This window comes from Eschrichtius robustus, chromosome 13 (assembly GCF_028021215.1).
Source record: "Eschrichtius robustus isolate mEscRob2 chromosome 13, mEscRob2.pri, whole genome shotgun sequence".
NCBI lineage: Eukaryota > Metazoa > Chordata > Mammalia > Artiodactyla > Eschrichtiidae > Eschrichtius > Eschrichtius robustus.
Window position 1 is genome coordinate 6,278,355 of NC_090836.1, and position 22,218 is coordinate 6,300,572.

Here is a 22,218-nt window from a genome sequence, read left to right on the forward strand (position 1 = left end):
AGGCACCTCTTTGCCATGTGATCTCAAGACAAGCTCCTGAACTTCTGTGCCTGAAACTTCTCATCTCGAAAACAGAAGTTAATATTACCTACCTGGTGGGTCTGTTGAGAAAATTAAATGATTCAAGTGAAGTGCTTCGGGTGAGGCGGGGGACACAGCAGACAGTGGAGGGCTTGCTGTTTAATCATTGAGACTAAAATGAAGAGGGGATCGTGGCAGAGGAACAGGGCAAGGGGCATCTCCCACCACTCGGGGCCACGCGAGCAAGTGGTAACAGGTTCCACAGATGGAATGAGAGCTAGCTGGTCCGTGTGGCTAAAGTGTATCAGCAAGAGTGTGTGTGTGTGTGTGTGTGTGTGTGTGTGTGTGTGATCACCAGGCATCTTAGTTAGGCATACACAATGGAAAACACAATGGTATTCTGGAATTTAAAGCAAAACAGCCCCGAAACAATCCCCCACATCAGATGATTTTGGTTAAGATGAGAATGCCTACTTTCAGCAGAAAATGGATTTATGGGCTGGCTGACGTCTGCTACACGTCTGGCCAGCAGGCAGTGGAAACTTGAAACTTCTTGTTTAGAAGGAGGTTACCTTGGGCAGAGGCCTCCCTCCCAATCCCTCAGCCCCAAACAACTTAACACTGGCACCTTGTATTAGCTAAAACTTTTCTCCTCTTAGGCAGAATAAGGGCTCTGGTTTTCTTTTTTTCTTTTTTTTTTGTTTTTTGGCCACGCCGCGAGACATGCAGGATCTTAGTTCCCCGACCAGGGATGGAACCCGAGCCCCCTGCATTGGAAGCGCAGAGTCCTAACCACTGGACCACCAGGGAAGTCCCACCCAGGGCTCTGGTTTTTAAAAGATGCTGGCTCAGTCCTCAGGAAGGAGGATTTCTCAAGTCTTGAACTTGTTCAGACCAGGTCACTGCCTAATTTCCATAAAGGTGTGCTGAGAAGACGCTTACAAGGTCTTTCATCCTCTGCCACACCCCAGAGAGGGGACCAAGCTACCTCCCTTCCACCAGGGATGAGACAGGCAGTCAAGTAACTGACCTGCCTGGCACATGCTGTGCATGTGACAGAGGGAGAGAACTGTCAGCTGAGTCGCTGCATACCTGCTGTGTGACCGTGGGCAAGTTACTTTACCTCTCTGAGCCTGTTTCGTCATCTCAAGCTGGGATGATCGGAACTACCTCGAAGAGTATAAGGCAGTCCCACCAGCATCCTCAGATTCAGAAGGGGCAGCAGGGCCTAACAGGAGGACTCTAGTCTCCCAATATTCCTCTTCTCCCTGGGAAATCTCTCACTATGTGCTTCCAGGAAATGTTCCCCTGTTAGCAAGCTGAACACAGTTGCCCAAAAGAGGCCAGCAGAGCAAGATGGTGACACGCACAGGCTGTAGCTATTGAGCCACCACCCCGCGTCCTCCCAGGAGGCCCCCAGGACCATTAGCATCACGGGAAAGGGAGGCCAAGAGGTCCACAGAAAGGCTGAGCCTGTGCTCAGGAACCTGGGGAAAGTTAATTCTTTAGACTTATCCTATAATTTTTATTATTATTATTTTTTAATGTTGAATTATCTAGGCGGTGGGGTAGGTACCACAATCTTCTCAGTGTTTAGGGCACTAAATAGCAGAAGTCTGCCTCCCTGAGGTCCTGGCTTGGGAGAAGAGGGGGGGGATGGTTGGATTTTGTTTTTGTTGCTGTTGAGACCTCCCCCCCTCAAGGTGCTGCATTGTGTAAAAGAGCAACACAGAGCAGCAGGGGGCGTTATGACCCAGGGGGATTATTGGGGGAAGGAGGGGTTGAATTGTTGGAAATGTAGATTCCTGGGGGGAGGCGGCCAGTTGGTGACTCTCCTTAGGCCTCACTTTCCTAATGAGGGTAATCATGCAACCTGCGTACAATAATACAAGGTCTTTGGGAGCAAGAACGGGATATTTAACGTCAAGTTATTATCATGGTACCTGGCTCATAGCAAGAGCTCAGCTGTCAGCTTCTGCAACTGTTGTTTAGTTACTATTACGTAAGGAGCTACCTCTCCTTAGAATTTTTCAGAGGTTGAAGTTGTCCTGAGCACTCACATTCGTCCCCATCTTATTGCTTCATCTCTGCGAAGCCGCATCACTGAGGGCATTGCTCAAAGGGGAAATTTTACCACTAGGCTTCCTCTCTTTCAGAAGGTGAAACAGACGACTTATCTTTTCGTCTACAAAATGCCCATTTCAGAGATTCCCCTGGTTTGGGAAAAGTGAGGGAGGGAGGGACCAGTTTGGGACTTTGCTTGGAGTGGCCCATAAGGGTGCCCAGTTGGCAGGGACCCCTCTTGTGGAATCTGCCCAAGAGGGACGGCCTCGGCACCTCTCCTTCAGCGCTCGCCTCCTGCTTCCCAAAAGGGCTGGATCCCTCTTACGGAGAACTTTTTGACATCTTGAAGCCAGGTGCCAGAGGGGACAGAGCCAAAGTCACCATTGCTTCTGTGTGGACACCTTGGGAAGCAAAGAAAGGAAGATAGAACTGGCCCTGAAAGGTTCATTTCCCCTGGGACCCGCTGAGGGTGGGCTTGAGGCCACCACCTGTCCCGTGCTCACCAGAGGGAGAGGGGAAGAGGAGAGAACGGACCCAAAGGAGGAGTCCGTGGTCGTTCCCTCCCTTGGCCTTGGCCTTGGCCGGCATTGATGCCCTAAATTGGACTCGTCTAGCCAGCAGGCAGGGTAAGGTTTAGGTCAGAGCATCCTGCCAAATTCAAGGTGTCCAGACCAGACTCTTGTCCCCCCACCAGAAAATTTCTTGGGGGTTCCCATTCTTGCCGTTCACCAGCTGGCAGGGAGGGAGCACAGTGTTGGGAAGGGTGCGGCTCTGAGCTGCCGGCCGCATGGATCTGGTTCAGAGTCAGCTCTGCCTCTTGCTGGCTGTGTCTTTTTGAGCCAGTTGCTTAACCTCTCTGTTTCACCTATAAAATAAGTGTGACGAGCAGATTAAATGAGATAATATACTTAAATCACCTCCTGTGATGCAGGACACGAGTGAGTGCTCATAAAGAGTGACTACTACTATTATTATATTATTTATTTTCCTTTCCCTAGCCTCTGGAGGAGTTACTAATGGGCAGAAAAGCCTGCCACAGTCAAATCAACAGTAACTCTAGATAAACCTACAAGGTCATTGACCGTCAGCCTCTGCATGTGTTCTTTTTTATTTTTTAATGTTGTTTTCCTAGAATTTGGGGTGATTTGAGGAAGAGTCCACTTCCATACACAACGGCAGCCTGTCCTGGGGAGAACGCAGGCTGCAGAAATTGGGGAAGTTTTTGCCAAAAGCGCCCTGCTGCAGGGGCTGTCCGAGTCATTTTGGCGTCTGGGGGAGGAGGGTTCACCAGGTGAGTCTGTGGCTAGAGGCACGTGGAGAAGCCAAATGCAGGTTCTGACTTGAGCATTTACTGTGACTTCCCCACTCAGTGGGTTCAAGAGGGCGTTGTCTAGCCAGTATCTGTCTTTCTTACCTCTTGCTTCCTTCCTGCTTACCTGTCCTGTATCCTCCCCCTTAACTGTCACCATTCAGCAGCCAAGGTGGTCCTCAGCCCCAGTCCCCCTCCCTGGCTTTCCAGTGCCAGCAGGAGCCCTGCGCCCAGGGGAGGCTCACACCCCCACTCCGTAGCTTCGTGCCCTTTGGCACTGGCGTTTCAAAAGCTGGTCTCTGGGTTCAGAACCCCCAGAAAGAGCTTTTCCATTCCTCCAATTGTCCAGTGTTTAAATGAAAGCCTTAGAGCGGTGGTTCTGAAACCTGAGTGGGCAGCAGAATCATCTGGGGGCGCTTGTTAAAACATAGATTGCTGGGACTTCCCTGGCAGTCCAGTGGTTAGGACTCCATGCTTCCACTGCATTGGGCTCGGGTTTGATCCCTGGTCGGGGAACTAGGATCCCACATGCCACGCAGCGCAGCCAAAAAAAAAAAAAACACACAGATCACTGGGCCTCACCTCACTTGGGTTTCTAATCAAATAAGTCCAGGACGGGGACAGCAAGTTTGCACGTCTGACAAGTTGCCAGGTGACGCTGCTGCCACTACAGCTGGTCTGGGGACCACGTGTTGAGAACCGCTGGCCTGGAAAAAAGTCCCCCAGTGGCCTTTGAGGATACAGGCTTCTGTAGATGTGCAGCTCAGAAGAAGCCCCAAGGGGACGAGATGGCCCCCAGAAAGATCATACTCACGGGGAAGGTGGGGGACAGTTGTTCCTCAGGACTGTGATCTCTGGGGCTTTTCTGTTCATCTCTAATAAAACTAACGTTAGTAATATGCCCTGGTTGGCATCTTTCAGTTCTGCCATGAGCGAACCGTTTACTTTTTTTTTTTAATATTTATTTTATTTTATTTTATTTATTTATTTGGTTGCAGCAGGCGGGCTCCTTAGTTGTGACTCGCAGGCTCCTTAGTTGCGGTTTGCCGGCTCCTTAGTTGCGGCACGTGGGCTCCTTAGTTGTGGCAGGCAGCTCCTTAGTTGCTGCAGGCAGGCTCCTTAGTTGTGGCATGCATGGGGAATCTAGTTCCCTGACCAGGGATTGAACCCCCCACCCCCGCCCCGCCGGCCCCCTGCCCCCTGCATTGGGAGCACGGAGTCTTAACCACTGCGCCACCAGGGAAGTCCCTAACAGTTTACTTGTGATCCTTAAGGAAAGCAAGTCATGGCAGTTTTTTTCTGATCAGCATGGAGTTTGGTTTTAGCTGTTGTTATCCTGTGCGGCGGGCCTGGAGAGGGCAGGACTCCAAGACCTCTGCTCCTGCCCAAGTGCTTCATCCTTCCAGAGACACCAGCTCAGGGGAGGAGGGTGCCGGGAGAGGGTGAGAGAGGCGTTGGGGAGCCGGCTCCTGTTTGCTCTTGCCAGCAGTGCCCGGCCCAGGCTCCTGACGGTGAATCAGCCCATCAGGCTTGGCACACTGTGCTGAGCCAGGGTTGCCATGGAGATGGGTGAGGCTGGAGCCCACAGGTCTAGGTGGCCCGACTTGTTGCTAAAGGCCGTGTGAACACAGAGGCCCTTATCTGCGCTCCCAAGGCTCCATCAGGCGTGAGTGGTGAGGCAGCTTGCATCCTCAGGGTTCAGCCTCTGTGACTTTCTGGGTGGCCAGGGGCAGCTATGCTGAGGTCTCCCAAGCCCAGTATGTTAACAAAAAAATCCAGGGCTGATACGGATCTTACCGAAGAAAGGAAGTAAAGAGGTCAAATCCCCTCCCTCTCTGTGATCTGCTCCTTCAGTAACTGCTTCCTGCAGCGTGAATTCGCTCACGGAAGCAGCCTGGGATCCCAGGAAGGACAGAGGCCTGCACTCTCGGCCAGCCGTGTCCCTTACCCTTCCCGCCCCACTTCTCTCCCCCCATCCCAGCTGGTCCTAGTGGAGCTCTGGAGGCATCTCCCCCAGCACACCGCGTTCACACAGACCCACAGAAGACAGACCCCCACTGTCCTCAATCGCCTGTGCCCACCCAGCCCCCTTCTCAGATCAGAGGAGGACACACAGCTGAGGCCGCCAAGAGCCGTGACTCTCCCCACTTCTGTCTTCGTGTTGTTCGCAAGGTTTATTATTATTGTTGTCATCATTATATTCCCCACAGAATCTGGCTGGCTCTAGCACTCACGGTTGTCAGAGTGTTTTACACGTATCACTTCATTTAATCTTCCCCTTCAACCTCCTGGGTCAAAGGCAGGAAAGTGTCAAACTCTTTTTTTACAAATGGGAACTCTGAGGTTCAGAGAAGCTACGGAGAGTGCTTAGTGTCACACAGCTCCTAGGTGGCAGCGCCGGAATTAGCCCCAGAGGCCACGCTCCTGTCCACGCGTGCAGCTCTTCTCAGCAGAGATGTGCGTTCTCCTGGGAGCGCTCGGATGCCCCGGGATGGAGCGGCGGCGGATACGTGTTTACAACTCTGCCAGGTGATTCTCACATCGCCCCGTGGCTGGCACCGGTGTGCAAGTGACAGGGGGCAGAGCTAGGGCCCCCCGCTTCTTGCCCACGGTTCTTTCTGTCATGCCACCTGTCCCTTACTAAAAAGTCTGCTGCATCCCTTTGACCAAAGTCACCAAGTAGCCAGGGCTTCACAGAAGGACAATGGGACATAGGAAAGAAAGCACTGCCTTCTCCCCCGACCCCCTCCTGTCACCACTGCCCACCTCTAGCCGCTTCCAAAGTGGCAGATGGGACCACTGCAGTCTGAGGTCAGCCTCAAAGGAAACTGCTTGTGGAGAATGATCTGCCCTGCACTTCCTGGGCCAAGACAGCTGGACGGAGAAAGCGTCCATGAGTGTTTTGTCCTTTTAAAAAATGTGTGACCCATCAGGTCATATTACAGAAGACAGAGGGAACTGAGAGGAAAGAGGGCCAAGCCAAGACCACCCAATGTGTTTGCCTTGGGAGGATTTTTCTTTGAAGTGGGGTTTGCCCCACGGGGAGACATGGTTCCTTCCACCTGAGGGATGGGATGCAAGGCGACACGTACGCACACACAGACACACACACACACACACACACTCTCTGAAACCTCTGCAGTCAGCCGGTTGCCCTTTTCCTCCGTGTCACCTCCCACCTTTCTGCACACTTGCTTCTGGCGTTTTGGGCGGTAGGGTTCACAAGCACCTCCTTGGGCTCCAGCTGGAATCGGCTTTGCAAACTCGGCAGGGGGTCCAGAGAAGCCAGGTGCCCCTAAGCAACACTGCGCTTAGGATTTGTTGCTTAGGATTTGTTTTCAATTCGCCCGTTGGAATTGGAGGCGTTTCCTTTAACCCCAGATGTGTGTTTTAGTGTAAGATTTCTGGGCCTGTCCCTATGGGTCTGGTGTGACTCACTGAAATTCCCATCTCTGCGTGGGTGCCTTGGGCTTGTTGTGCTTTCAGCCGGGGGAGAGAAGAGGACAGGACAGGAAGCCGGGCCGGCCTGGGGCGGGGCTGGACTTTCACGCCTCCTGCAGCTGGCATCTGCTCCAGGTGACTGGATTACCTGTGTGCTCGGCAAGGATTGGAGGGTCTATCCAAGTACTCACAATGTGGAATCCATACACTCCAGGTTTTATGAATGGTTTCAGAGTGTGTGAACTCTAGAGGTTGTATGGAAAATTATAGCGATGCTTTTCAGACTTTTTCTGAGACTTTCACCCAATTCTCAAACATCTGTCATCCAGAAAAACTTCAGAATCATAAATTCACAGATATTCTAGAGTGATGAATTCAACACCTATCACCAGACATCTAAAATGTCACATATATATATTCTTCTTAATATTTATTTATTTGGCTTCGTCGGGTCTTAGTTGCGGCACGTGGGATCTTCGTTGCGGCATGGGGATCTTTACTTGCGGCCTGCGGGACCTAGTGCCCTACCAGGGATCGAACCCAGGCCCCCGGGCGTTAGAAGCACGGAGTGTTAGCCACTGGACCACCAGGGGAGTCCAGTCACATATATTTTAGAGTGAAAGAATTAAACACCCATCACCACTTGAATATTGCTATTAAAAGTATAAAAATATCCAAAGCTATGTATGTTAAAGGTTTACTTTATTTAATTATATCTAGTCATCTTTAATAAAGTATTATTAAATAAAAAATGCATTTTAAAAAAAAAGGATTGGAGTGTCTAACTGGACTTCAGTGGGCGGTGAGCACAGCAGGGCATGGACTTTTTATAAATATAAACCCTCATTTTCCAAAAGACTTGATGTGGACGTGCCCCTAAATCTCACTGTGACATTCATCACATACCCTCATGGCTCTTTCTCAGTATTTATTCTGGGCAAGTAGTTGTTCTTTGTAGTTTCTGACCCTTGTTGGGAGATGTTGGAAGATGGGTCTGGATGACAAGCCGGTGGGAAAGGAGGCTTGTCCAAGGTGAGAGGACCCAGGAGAGGAGATTCTGATGGGCTTCAGAGCTTCTCTTTCATTGAAGTCATCCTTCACTTATTGAATAATGATTTACTAATGACTGTTTGGTCCCAAGTGTGGATGGGGTGCAGGGGAGCTACTGAAATGACCCAGAAGTCATCCTGCCCTCCAGGAGAGTGTAAACAGGAAGGGAGGGAGCGAGGATTCTGGGGAGGACCAGTGCAGAGTGGGGCTTGCATTTCCTGGGGAGGAAGCTGAGGACGTCTTGGTGGGGAAGCAGCTGGCCTAGGTGGCTGGGACAGCCTTCCAGGAGGAGGGGCTCCCTCCAGCTGAGGCGGGATTTACGAGACTTATTTGGGAAACTTTGAGGGATTCCATCTAAGGAGCGGAGGAGAAGGAGGCAGGGTTCAATGTTGTTACTGCTCAGAGATCCAAAAGTGCGAGGATGGAGTAGAAGCCTTAACACTTGGTGACAGCCCAAGCCGTCTGAGCCTTTCAGAGGAACGGCCACTGTCCTACATGAAGGGCAGGGGGCCCCACGGGGACTCCTTACTGAGTGAGGACATGGAGGTGGTTTAGCTACAAGCTCGGGGTTTAAAGCGCAGAGCAGTTGGAACAGGAGACGGTTTGTTTTCTGGTTTTTTTTAGGATAGACAGACCTGCCCATGTGTGTTGGCAGAAGTAAGAAAGAGAAAAACAAATATCGTATATTAACGCATATACGTGGAGCCTAGAAAAATGGTACAGATGAACCGGTTTGCAGGGCAGAAATAGAGACACAGATGTAGAGAACAAACGTATGGACACCAAGGGGGGAAAGTGGCAGGGTGGTGGGATGAATTGGGAGATTGGGATTGACATATATATACTAATATGTATAAAATAGATAACTAATAAGAACCTGCTGTATAAAAAATAAATAAAATTAAACTAAAAACAAAAAAAGTGAAACAGTAGCCAAGACAGACAACAGAGGCAGGAAAGAGGTGGATTAATGGGGCAGGTTCTTGAAGGAGACGGGAAGCTTTGAAGAAGAGGCCCCACCATACACACACACACACTACACCCATACACGCACACACACCACACCCATACACGCACACACACAGAGTTTTAGAACAGCTTTAGAGGTACAGAAAATTTGCAGAGATACTACAGAGGGTCCCCCTGTACTCCTCCCCGTCGCCCCTCTTGTTCACAGCTTATATTCCCAGGGCACATTTGTCACAGCCCAGAAACCAGCATTGGTACGTTACTCTTAACTAAGCTAGACTTAACGCGGATTTCACCTGGTTTACCAGCCCGGTCCCCTTTCTGTTCCAGGATCCCACCCACAATACCACATGACGGGTGTCCTGTCTCCTCCATCTCCTCCGGCCTGTGACAGTTTCTGTCTGTCCTCATTCTTCATGACCCTGACAGTTTTGAGACATTCTGGTCAAGTATTTTGTAGAATGTCCGCAGGTTAGGTTTTGTCGCGTGTTTTCCTCCTGGCCCATCTTCTAAGAAGAAACTGAGCGTGCCTGAGGAAATAAAGAAATCTCCAATAAAATGAAGGGAAAGCTGTCCTTCTTCCCTGCGATATCAAATGGGTGGGACCTTTTCTGGCCTGAAGGCAGAATGCGTCCCTTTGGCTTTTGTTGGCAAGCGGTAACCAGCCGACTGGGCAGAGCCTGGGGCTGGGAGTGGAGGGGCTGTACCTTCTACTTCTGTCCCCACCAGACCGGTTGGTGATGGTGGGCAGGTCGCTGCCCTCTTTCAGGGACCCCTTGAGCAGGGAATTGTTTGAGCATCCTCGGCCCACGCACTCTATTCCTGCCGTGATGGGTGAGAGGCGGGCTGCAGCCGTGGCCTCTGCGTGGCTGACATTCTTGCCACGCGCTGTTCGTTAACCCTGGAGGAAACCGTCAACTTCTTGGGCCCCCAGACCCCTATTTCCTTATTTTATGGAGTCCCTCAATAACTTGCTGGCACCCTTTTTTTTTTAATTGAAGTATAGTTGATTTACAATGTTGTGTTAGTTTCTGGTGTACAGCGAAGTGATTCAGTTATGCATATATAGATATTCTTCTTCATATTCTTTTCTGTCATGGTTTATTACAGGATATTGAATATAGTTCCCTGTTCTATACAGTAGGACCTTGTCGTTTATCTATTTTATATATAGTAGTCTGTATCTCCTAGTCCCAAACTCCTAATTTATCCCTCCCCCATCCCCTTTCCCCTTTGGTAACCATTTGTTCTCTATGTCTGTGTGTCTGTTTCTGTTTCGTAAATAAGTTCATTTGTGTCATATTTTAGATTCTGCATATAAGCGATATCATATGGTATTTGTCTTTCTCTTTCTGACTTACTTCACTTAGTGTGAGCATCTCTAGGTTCATCCATGTTGGTGCAAATGGCATTATTTCATTCTTTTTTATGGCTGAGTAATATACCATTGTATATATGTACCGCATCTTCTTTATCCATTCATCTGTCGATGGACACTTAGGTTGCTTCCATGTCTTAGCTATTGTGAATAGTGCTGCTTTGAACATTGGGGTGGCACCCTTTTTTAAAGGTTAAAGCTCTTTTTGGTGCTTGCTGGTCATTCCTGTTTGGTTTCTCCTAGGACTCAAGTAGCTGGGGACGAGAGCCAGGTGGGGGGCTGGGGGGACCCCTTTGTGCACACCGGGAAGTGTGCCCTCCTGGGAAGTGCTCCCCGGATAGCACTGCCTGCACACCGGGAAGGCCACTGTTAAGTGGTGTCATGGCCCTGTGACCTCCAGCCAACTGAAGCAGTTTCTCCAATAGCGTTCCAGAAAACGGGGCAGCTGTTGACAGCATCCCTTCAGGCCAGTTAACTCAGTAATTCAAACAAAACAGGCAGCAGTGGTCATTTCTCTGTGATTTTGGTGAACCGAGTCTCCCAGTCCAGCCCCTGTCCTCCCTTCCTCCTGGGCTTCTTGAACCTTCCTCCTCGCTCATGGTGAGTTTTTAGGCATAAGAAACTGAGATCTATTACTGCTTTTTCCACTTCTTTTTTTTTTTTTTGGCCGCACCATGTGGCATGTGGGTTCCCCAACTAGGGATCGAACCTGCGCCTCCTGCAGTGGTAGCACGGAGTCTTAACCACTGGACCGCCAGGGAAGTCCCATGCTTTTTCCATTTCTGCAGAGCCAGCCACTTTTCCTTCCTCCTGATGTTAGGTCTGGGGTGGTGTCCAGATGTGGCAGGACCCTGGACTCCTCTCCTGTATCTGGCCTTGTCCTTGGCCGGGGTGGGACCTTCTGGGACATTGTTCTCCACACAGTGTTCTTCTTGCCACCTGTGCGTGTGGACCAGGTAAAAGGTAAACGACTGGCTCAGGATCCTCAAAACTAAAAATGGAAGTTTCGTTTGGGTGCTGTTACCCGTGCATGGGATCACTCCCAAAGAGACCCAGCTCCTGGACTGACAAGCTTCTGGGCGGAGTGGGGCTGCCATCATCTTTTTTGTTTTGTTTTGAACAGAACCACTATCTTTACGTCATCATCTTTTGTAGCTTCGTTCTTTTGGATGGGACTGTTTTTGTTCTTCTTGTGGTGACTCGTTTAAGAATTTTTCCAGCAGAGTAAAGGGTGGATGAGTAACTTTATCCACAGGGAGAATGACTAGAGGATAATTCTTGGATAAGTGCAGGCAGCCTAGAGCAGAAAGGACGTGAAAGGACACGGCTCTCTCAGGCCCAGGTGCTCTCAGCGACAGCCCCGCCAAGATAAGGGCGAGAGGGGAGACTGAGGCCAGGGCTTGTGGCTCAGTGCTAACCACAATCTAGGACTACCTGCAAGTGCGTGTGAAGCTCCAGCCTCCAGGCTTTTCAGGTTAATGCTTTCATATCCCCAAAGAAGCCAATGGCCTCCGTCTTCCATTTTCCAGGAATCTGATTGCGCCTACTTGTGTTGGGGGTGGAGAAAGGGGAACTACTACCTTATTTCTTATAACTCTCCAAGACCCCAAGGGAGCTAGACCAGGGTCTTGGGTCTTAGTCCCCAGTGCACCGAGATTTCCCAGCTGGGCCCCTGTTCTAAGACGTCCTGAGAGTCAGGAGAACCCAGACTGAACCAGAGCATCCAAGCTCACCATGCCTGTTTGCCAGATGGGAGAACTGAAGCAATAGAACTCTAAGGAATTCCAGACCCTCACTGTGGACACCACTACGGGTATAGACAAAGGTTTTTTTCTTTTTTTGGCCATGCCACGCAGTATGCAGGATCTTAGCTCCCCAACCAGGATTGAACCTGGGCCCTCCCTGCAGTGGAAGCACAGAGTCCTAACCACTGGACCGCCAGGGAATTCCCTGTAGACAAGGTTTTAACTCTACTGCAGTGTGAAGTCTTGGGTTGCCCCTCCCACTGTTGCTGTCTCCACTCTCCACACAGCACGTCCTAACCCGCTGCAAAGTCATGGGAAAAGGAGAGAAGCAGAGAGAGAGTAGACTGCAGGCTGTCCTGGCCCTTGGGGCAAAGAACCCAGCTCCCTGAGGAGGAGGGTTCTGACACAGGGTGCCTCTAATGAGGAGGGTGTGCCAGCGAAACCTGGGGCTGGGCATTGGCCCTGAGCCCACACACCCTCATCCAGCCGGCCACCACCCACAGCCTGTGAGTCACCCCAGCAAGCCCTGGTACAGGCCAGCAGCAGTGGGGAGGGGAGCTCAGCTGGCCTGGCGGGGCTTGGCAGGGGGCCTCCTCCCCGGCATCAAGTTCAGCAGTGCCTGACGGGCCAGGATTGATGCCTTAGTCTTTCCTTACTGGGAGAGTCTGCCCTTTAGGGTCCAGTATCTCAACTTGCCCACCTATGAAATGGGATTTTCACTAAATTATAGGATCAGACAATCCTCTGGAGATTTCTTGTCTGATGTTTACAAGGATCACCCATAAGTAAATGTCCACCTAAGCCTGGAGTCGGGTGGGTCAGCTTGTTAGGCTTCCCTGTGTGAAGAGAGAGGGGCCAGATGTGGGTAGGTTTCACTGAGCAGCATGGTTTAGTCCGGAATCACAGCTGCCCTCACAGCCCGGGGAGGTACCTATGCGTTGGGCGATTTTTTTTCTTTCTTTTTTTAATTGTCTGGTACATATACAGAGGAGTGCAGAAAACACAAACAGTGTGAAGGATGATTGTGAAGTGAATATCCGGGCCACTACCACCCAAGTCAAAGCTAGAATATCGCCAGTGCCCTAGACCCGCCTCCCCCTTTGCCCCCCAGTGCTGTTCCCTCATCAGAAACCCCACTCTCCTTACAGGCCACCACTCACCCGACTTTATGATCATCACTTCCTTCTTTTTCTGTTATGATATACATGCACTCCTAAACAAGAGTTTTTAACTGTACGGAATTGTATTGTATGTGTTCGGTGCTTTTTGCTTCCTCTGTTTAACATTGTGAGACGCACTCGTAGTATTGCACAAACTGTGGCTGGTTCATTTTCACTGCTGTATAATATTCTGTTGTCCACGAGGTATCCATCCCTGTACTGCTGGTAGATAATTGTTTATTCCCAACTGGCTGGTATTTTTAGCAAATAGCTCGATCCCCTGCTCCCACCTCCACCTGGCTGCTGCTACTTCCAGGTGCCCGGTGAGGGGCAGAGGCCAAGGGCAGCTCACCTGGGGTAAGGTACCGCGCTGTTCCTGACAGCCAGGCTCACGCCGATGTCCTGTGTGTCTTGCAGCTTGCCGGGATCGCAGTCCTCGCCGTCGGACTATGGCTCCGATTCGACTCGCAGACCAAGAGCATCTTCGAGCAAGAGAATAATAATTCCAGCTTCTACACAGGTGAGTGGGGGACCTTGCTGTTCCCTCCAGCTGTGGAGAGTCCGTGTTGATCCGAGGACTTGGGCTGGGGAGGACTTTTGCTCCAGCTGCATTGCCAGTCGGGTCCTTTTCCAGCTGTGCTTTTGTGTAGTTGTGCCCACGCATTTGCATTTGACTGATGCAGTTTCTTTTTCCAAGCTGACCGAGCCTGGCCTTGGGACCATTCTCTGATGTGAAGTCAGCTCTGCCAAAGCTGCTGCCACCCTGGAGGGTTTCAGAACCTCTGTTCTTGTCTCTGAACTTCTCTCTGAATTTCATGTCTAAGAAGGCTTGTTCATTTCTTTAATTTAAAAAACTTTGTCCTGGGGACCCACAGAGCCAGGGGGACGAGAGGGCGCATCTCCCCCACGGTTCAGACAGGGGCTCAGAGACCCAGAGGACCTGCCTCCTGGGTAACATTCAGATTAATACGAGAGACTAGAAGAGACACCAGCCCCTCAGACCCCTGCGCTGGGGCACAGGCCATGCATGTTAAGTCTTATCTGTTTTCTAAAGTGATTTTGCTTTAGGGCAAAGGCTTCCAGTTTGAAGATAAATAGATTTAGCAGGTTTCTTTCTGCACACGGGTCCTTTGGCATCTTTTTCTAGCATCGTTCTGTCACTTTCACCAGAATATTGCCGTGTAAGCACCTCTAACAGGAGTGGGAGGGCCAGGGCCTGTCTGAGGCAGTTCCCTGGTTTCTGAGTCAGCTCACAGACCCCTCGGCTCTCCCCTCGCCTGGTTGGGGGATAGGAAACACTTCATTTGCGAGAAACAAAAGCAGCCCCCTATTTTTAGGAGGATGCTGTCATGTCATCAGGCTCAGAGTGTAAGTTTGGTCGCTTCCTTTCCACCCACCAAAGAAGTTATTTTTAAAAAAAGACGGAGCAAACAGTCTGAAGAGCGTTATCACCCAGACCTTCAGGAAGAACGCGGTGGCCAGTGGTGCATGACCCCCTCCCGCCTCCCAGGGCCAGCCTCCAGCTGGTGGCCCCGCAGGCGCCTGGGTCTGGGGATGGTTTCCCCGCCTTCATCTCTTTTTGGTGGTGGTGTTAGTTGGGGTTTTTTAGGGCGTGTCTCCCTATTGTCAGAAAGAAAGTAAGGGAAAGAAAAGCACAGCACACTTTTTTTTTAAAACTACACACACACACGCTTCCCTGGTGGCGCAGTGGTTAAGAATCCACCTGCCAATGCAGGGGACATGGGTTCGACCCCCTGGTCCGGGAAGATCCCACATGCCGCAGAGCAACTAAGCCCGTGTGTCACAACTGCTGAGCCTGTGCTCTAGAGCCCACGTGCCACAACTACTGAGCCCACGTGCCACAACTACTGAAGCCCGCGCGCCTAGAGCCTGTGCTCCGCAACAAGAGAAGCCACTGCAATGAGAAGCCCGTGCACCGCAGCGAAGAGTAGCCCCCGCTCGCCACAACTAGAGAAAGCCCGCGCACAGCAACAAAGACCCAACGCAGCCAAAAATAAATAAATAAAATAAATTTTAAAAAAAGAAAAAGTACATTGAAAACTCCACACGCAGAGTTTTTAGGGAGCAGGTTTCCATAGGGCCCTGACTTGTTTTAGCTACAGCATTCTTTTGTGAGGTTTTTGGCGGCCTCGGCGGGCCTGGAATGCCACCCTGTGAGCTGGGGCAGTGGGACTGCAGGGTGGAGGTGGGGGCTGAGGGCAGGCCTTGAGCTCTCCATGTCACGTCACAACAGGGAGCTGGGGACCCTCCGCGGGGAGAGCAGATCTGGGGGCAGGGGTGTGCAAACAGGTGACATTGTCCTAGAGCGAGTCCCCGGCCTCCCCATGCTCTGCAGGTGCCTGGCTCCATACCTCTGGTCGCTTCCAACGACCGGTTTCTCTCTTGTTATCTGGGACTCTGGCTCATTCTGCATATTTTTTTTTTTTAATTGGAGTATAGTTGATTTACAATGTTGTGTTAGTTTCCGGTGTACAGCAAAGTGAGTCAGTTATACACATATCTACTCTTTTTTATTTTTATTTTTTTTGGCCTCGTGGCTTATGGGATCTTAGTTCCCCGACCAGGGATTGAACCTGGGCCCTCGGCAGTGAAAGCGCCGAGTCCTAACCACTGGACCGCCAGGGAAGTCCCTCCCTAGGCCTTTTGACTTCGCCCCAATTGTGGTCGGGGGAGACAGGCCCCCAGCACCAGCATCCCAGCAGGTGACAGGAAAGTCAGGCAGGCGGCAGGAGAGTGACAAGCACACAGCCAGAGGGGCCAGGACTGCCTCCAGGAATCTCCTAGGACTCAGGTCCCCTGGTCAGTGTGGCTTCCTTCTGATGGCCCGTGGTCCTACCTGAGGTGACCAGGAGCTGGTCTGAAGGCACATCCCAAAGAGACACAGCAACCCCTACTCAGGGACCAGTGGCCACTGCCCCCTGAGCTCTCATAGACAGATACAAACCCTCTGCACTGGACCCCATTCCTGGGAAAGGGCTCAGCTCTGAAGAGTTCATTCTGCTGGCAGAAGCCCAGGGCTTGGAGGGTGATGCAAGTGACATCACATAGAACACAGTCAGCGACTGACCACTTGGGCCTGGCTGGGCCCCGCGCTTCGCTGAGTGCTTTGGGCAACTGAATAATTGTCATCCCCGGGCAAAGGGCCAAGGAGGCTTCGTTCTCTGTGTCCCCTTCCCCCTCGGGCTGTGACATCAGCCTTTGCATTGACCCACAGCCCCTCTTCCAGCAAAGAGTGCCAGCTCCATCCTGGCTGCTCTTCCTGACATCATGGGGTGACCGTCCCTTGCACTTGGGCACAGAACATCTGCAGGGCAACCCACAGGCCAGGCTGGCCATGCAGCTGACCCTTCAGGAAACCTGAAGGACCCAGGGGTGTCTTTTCTCCAGCGGGCCACAGCTTTCAAAGCAGAGAACAAATGCATAATCAGGCAGAGAAGCGAGGGAAGAAAGAAACTTTGCAACGTTCAGAAGAGTCTCTAGTGGATCCAGAACGGCTGACAGCCTTATATGGGCCTTCTCTCCAGTTCGGGCCCTGGAGATTCAGGTCATCAACAGTATCCATAATCCCAGGCTGCAAACAAATTGGGGAACTTCTTCTTCCTCGTCCCAGGCCAGCAGCCCTTCTTAAGTCCTTGGTGACCTTCCAGAACCAGAGCCACTGAATGAGGGCATCTGGGGAGCTCCAACCAGAGGCCCAGCATGTCCACCGCCCAGGACCATTCCCAAGATGGCGCTGATGTGGCTTCCCTGCTCTAGCTCGTGTCCGGGGACAGTTTGTTTTGTTGCTCTGTGCCCGGTTTTCCCCATCCTGACACCGGCAGGGCCTGTACACCCACCTCTCCAGGCAGACACCTACATGCTTGACAAACAGAGTTCACTGTGGCCTTATTAATGAGAACAGCCATCAGTGGGATGGACAGAGGGACTGGGAGAGAGCCATCGGGGAGCAGACTTAGGGTTCCTCGGAACCCCTGCTTGACTTATTTGGAGACAGTAAACTGTTCTCAGCAAGTGGAGGCCAGAGGCTCTGACAGATTTTATTCTGCACAACGAACGGGTGTGGGGAGCACTGTTTGCAAGATGGGATGGGGGTGATGACGGGAGGCTGATGTGTCCCCTGCCTTCCCGAGGCCGAGAGCCCCAATAAACAGGTGAAAAAGAAGGCTTTTGTGTAAAGGACACGGCAGATGCTACTGCTTCACTAGAAGCTTTTTTTGTTTTTTGGACTAGGCCTATAATGTCAGCCTGAAAAAGGCAGAATAAACAGCCCTTAAGCAAATGAATACAGTAATCCCAGAGAAGGCTCCGTGACAAATAACTTTTTCCATGAGTCAGACCAAAGGCTAACATCCACTTGTTTCATAAAGGGGAATGCTTTGTCATTTATCATCATCAGCCTCTGCTCACAAGCTCAGGGTGTAGACCAGGCGGAGCCTGTCCAAGGGGAAGCCCTGGATGGCCCTTTGAAGCGGCAGCCCTCACCCTGCAGTGGATTGAAGGCTTCTGGGCTTGCTGCTCATCACTGGGCCGTCCTGTAGCTTGATGGCTGCTGTCAAAAATCCCCATAAACAGCCGCCAGGGAATTGCTCATCTTCATCCCCTACTGGATGGAGAGGGTGAAGCCAAGACACCCCAGACCTTGCAGCTGTCCGAGCAAGATTTAAAAGCAAGACCCTTGGTCCTAAAATCTTCATCTGCTGAGCCCAAGATTGAATATTTACTATTAACCCACAGGCCCATTAGGAGAATGTTCTCTCTGTGTGGGAAATGCTTTTTCCTTTAGTGGCTCTCTGTTGCCGCCAACCTGACTCCCCTGCCTTCTGCCAGGGTCGCCTGGCCAGGCTGGGATCTGGACGGAGAGAAAACGCGTCTGTGTGATCAGCCCCACTCAACGCTATTTTATGTGCTTGTAAATCCTTCTGATCTCTTGATACCCCCTGTTTATTCAGCCCCTGCGATGGAGCTCAAAGGAGGGACCTCATCCTTTGTTGTCTTGCCCCAGTGGGGAGAGATGAGGAGACGGGGAGAAACGGGGTCTGTGTTACTGCCCCCGCTCACCGGGGTCCCCAAGTCAGAGCCCAGACCCGAAAGCGCTGCCACTTCTGTGGTGCCCGTGTGTGGGTGGGGCGGACCTGCCTCCCCAGGTCCAGCCTGTGGCCCCATGGAGTGGACGACCTAGGAGGATGGGACTTGACTCCAGGACAAGCTGCATTTGTCCCCTTGCCCAGTCTGGGCCGGGCGTGCACGGGAACAATACCCATATTCATCGGGGTTTGCCAGCAAGGCCACGTGACTTGACATCACGACAGATGTGGGGAGGGGACGGGCAGAGGACAAACACTGCCTTGTGTGCGCCCCTCGCTGTGCTGCCGGGGAGTCGCAGCCACGGGCCCCCTGCGAGGTTTGCTGCCTACACAGCTCCGGCCCGGGAGGAGGGTACGGATGTGGGACGGTGAAATCACTGTGACACCTGCCGGGGTTCTCATCTCAGTGTCCTGTTGTGTATTGTGGGGAAGCATCCCTACTTTAGGGAGGTCTCCCTGCTCCCAGTGAGAGGACAGCAGGGAGGGAGCAACACGTCTGTGAAACTCGGCGTCACAATCGTGATTATTCACATTTGTCGTCCATCCTTCGTATTGTGAAGATTGACAGTAGCTGATTGTACGTCAACTGTACCTTAATAAAAAGATTTAAAAATTTTTAAATTAAAGTTAGAAAGATTAGCAGTAGCTAGCACTTGTTGTGGATATTTGGAGCATATGGCCTAATCGTCACAGCAATCCTTGCAGTGGGCATTTTTCCTGTCCCCAGTTTGCAGATGGAAGACAGTTACACAGAGAGATAAGTGGCCTTCCCAGGGTCACAGAGCCGGCTTTCAAACCCAGGCATTTGGGGCTCTCGACGTGTGACAGGAGGCCCCTCCCAGCAGTGGGCAGAACATGCCTGCATGCCAGGGATGCCTAAGACTTCTTTGCCAGTTTTCCCGAAGCCGGGGAAGGGGGTGGTCACTGCAGGTCAGCTGTGCTTCTCAAGAATATAACTGCACAATGGGCCCCTCTGCGCGTTCCCTGGGGGAGTGTGGAATGACTAGGGCCGGGGCTGTGTCCCACTGTGTTCCCCTGTCCCAGGCTAGAGTTGCGGAACTCACAGCCCTTCACCACCCCTTCTCCACTGGACACCCCAACTGAGTGCTTAGAAACCTTGTCACTCACCTTCTTCCCTCTAGCGAGGAGGATGCTTTCCACTCTTCACCTGGTGTAACTGCATTGCAGCTGTAAGATCTCACTGGTGTGCTGTAAGGGATCTTCTGAAATTTTCTAGCAACCAACTTTTCATTTTACTAATAAGGAAATAAGGAAATTGTGATCTTACCCAAGATCACGCAGCAGTTAGTAGCAGAGTTGGGACCAGAACAAGGGTCTTCTGACACCCAGGCTGTTCTTTGCACTAGAGCAGGGCTCTCGTGCCCTCGGATGTCACTAACTGTGCAGGCCTGGCTGCCACCAGCCAGCAGGGCGGGGAGGCGTCCCCTCTGGGAATGTGGCAGAGCTGGCCCGCCCAGAGCGTGGGCGTCTGCGTGTGCACAGCCCGTTCCTGCTGAAGCCTTGCTCTCCTGGCCTCTTGTGTCAGGGAGAGGCCAGCAGGAGGTTTGTCCTCCTGCTCAGGAGGCTTAGCCTCAGGAAGTTAGCCCGAGTTTGGAGAGTCTAATTTAACTGGCGGGGGTGGGTGCATCCAGCTGGAGACAGCTGACAGACTGGACCGGTCTGTCCTGAGTAGAATCTGGGGCTCCCGTGGATGTTCTCTGTTCTAGGGCGGGGGTAATGGGCACCTTCCAGGAGGGCTGAGGGTAAGGTGGGAATGGGGGCTTGATGGCTGGGTCCCAAAGGAGAGACAGGCGGGAGGGGGCTGTTTGGGGGATGGGACTCTTGTTCCCTGAGACGGGGGTGGGGGGGGCAGTAAGGATGCAGAGGGGGAACGGGATCAGGAAGCACCTACACCCCCCCGCTCACAGCTCCTTATCCTGTCCTCTGCCCTGTCCCCTCAGGAGTTTACATTCTGATTGGAGCCGGCGCCCTCATGATGCTGGTGGGCTTCCTGGGCTGCTGTGGGGCTGTGCAGGAGTCCCAGTGCATGCTGGGATTGGTGAGTGTCCCCTCTGTGCCCACAGACCCTGGTCTCCCAGGTCCCCCACCCAAGATCCCATAGACCAGGGGGCGGGACGGGGCAGAGCGGGTGCCCAGGACCCTGAGCCATCTCGTTGCCCCGTGATGACACGCTGCTCCTCTTCCTTTCTGGAACCTCTGTCTTATCACTTCCCTTAGGCAACTAAATGCCAGGACTTTGTTTTTCCCCTTTTCGAGGACCACGTTTGCTTTTTTTCCCTGAATCCACAGGTACCTTCGCCTCCCCTTCTTGTTTCAAAATTTGTTACCATTTTCCTCAAACTCCGGATTGTATTCACCTCCTCCTTTCCTCAAATCTCTGTGGTTTTTGTGAGCAGGTGAGGGTATTTTATCACTAACTCTTCGTTGACACCTTAGAAATATCAGTTCTGGGGTCTGTGCCACTCTCTCCTCCTGCGGCTTTCCCCTGCTGGCCTTGGCTGAGCGCTGGCAGTTCTGTGGACCTCTTCCCGCCCCTTCCAGGCATCCCTTCCCGCCCCCAGATGCTTGTTCCGGCCAGCCGGCCGGGACTGTGCCTCACCCCAGCCCTTTCCCTTCCAGTTCTTTGGCTTCCTCTTGGTGATATTTGCCATTGAAATAGCTGCGGCCATCTGGGGATACTCCCACAAGGATGAGGTAGGTTTTTCCCGTAAGGTCTCTTGGGAGTTGGGGGATGGGATGATGGCGGTGGAAGGGTGTCCCAGCTGGTCCCTTGCGTCGGCCTTTGGCCTTCAGCCATCAGACGTGCCCCTGACGGGAGCTCCCCAGGGAAGGGGATGCAAGTGTTCACACTACCCTGTGCGGGTGAGTGCCGGCCACCGCTTCCCATGCCCTGGGCAGCGCTGGCACAGAGTGGGTGTTCGGGCAGTATTGTTGGGTCAGTGTGTCTGCCCCTCCCACCTCAGCAACCCTCCCCTCAACTTCTCTGGAACACGACTTAGGGAAAAATGACTTTGTCTGGCCAGGGAAAAATGGCTTTGTCTGGCCCGGACCCACCCCCCACCCCCGCTCCCTCCCCTCACCTCTAAATACGTGCCACCACCAGCCAAGAGCTGTACCCCGCTCGCTGGGGGGTCCAGAGATGCGTGGGCAGTGGTCCCCACTTCAGGGAGCTTTGACACCTAATGTGGGAGAAAGACATGCATTTGACTAGTGTCACAGAAGTCATTTATAATCAGAAGCCCCGTGGGATTTGAAAGCCGGCGTGGGGAAGGGGACTCTCTTCTGGCTTCATGGAGAGAGAGGGGTGTTGACCTAAACCCAGAAGGAGAGAGAGGATTTCAGGAGGAAAGCTGGTGGAGGCTGGGCCTTCCCGGCAAAGAAAGGGTCTGAGCACAGCTGAGGGTGGGCTCAGTCAGGGGCCAGGGTGGGCTGCATCAGAACAGTGTTTCAGGAAGGGCTGTCTTGTCGTGTTTAGCAGGGGGGGCAAAAGAAGAAAGACATTGGATACAGGCATTCTTAAACCCGGGTGCACCCAGGTGCAGAAGCATAACGATACTTCCTCCGTATTATAACATAATAGCTAGTCCTTATCCCCTGTTTGCACCAGACACTGTGCTACAGGCTTAATGCAATATCACCTTTAAATCCTCACCATAACCTCTGAGGTGGGGACTATTATAATCTCCATTCTACGTACGCAGAATCTCATGTACAGAGAGGTTTGGTAATTTGCCGAAAGTCACCCAGTCTCTGAGTGAAGAGAAAAAGATGGAAGCCTGAAAAACTAGCCGAATCAAGAGTAGGATTTTTGTTTTTAGTTCCTTAGATTGAGGCAATTTAATTTTGTTTCTAGGTAGAAGGGAAAGAGCCAAGTGGGGCTGAAGGGACCAACCAAAGGTGCAAAAAGAAGGGGAAATGGCTGGAGCGGTTCCTAGAGGATGTGGGAGGAGATGAG

General features: G+C 52.0%; 1 protein-coding gene across 1 annotated transcript in view; it reads left to right on the top strand.

Annotated features, from left to right (window-relative positions):
* Positions 1–22,218, top strand: part of CD9 (CD9 molecule) — a 35,641-nt gene that overhangs the window by 10,612 nt on the left and 2,811 nt on the right. The window contains exons 2-4 of the mRNA XM_068560834.1: positions 13,555–13,657; positions 20,204–20,301; positions 20,883–20,957. Coding sequence (XP_068416935.1) covers positions 13,555–13,657; positions 20,204–20,301; positions 20,883–20,957 — 276 coding nt within the window. The remainder of the gene's footprint in view (positions 1–13,554; positions 13,658–20,203; positions 20,302–20,882; positions 20,958–22,218) is intronic.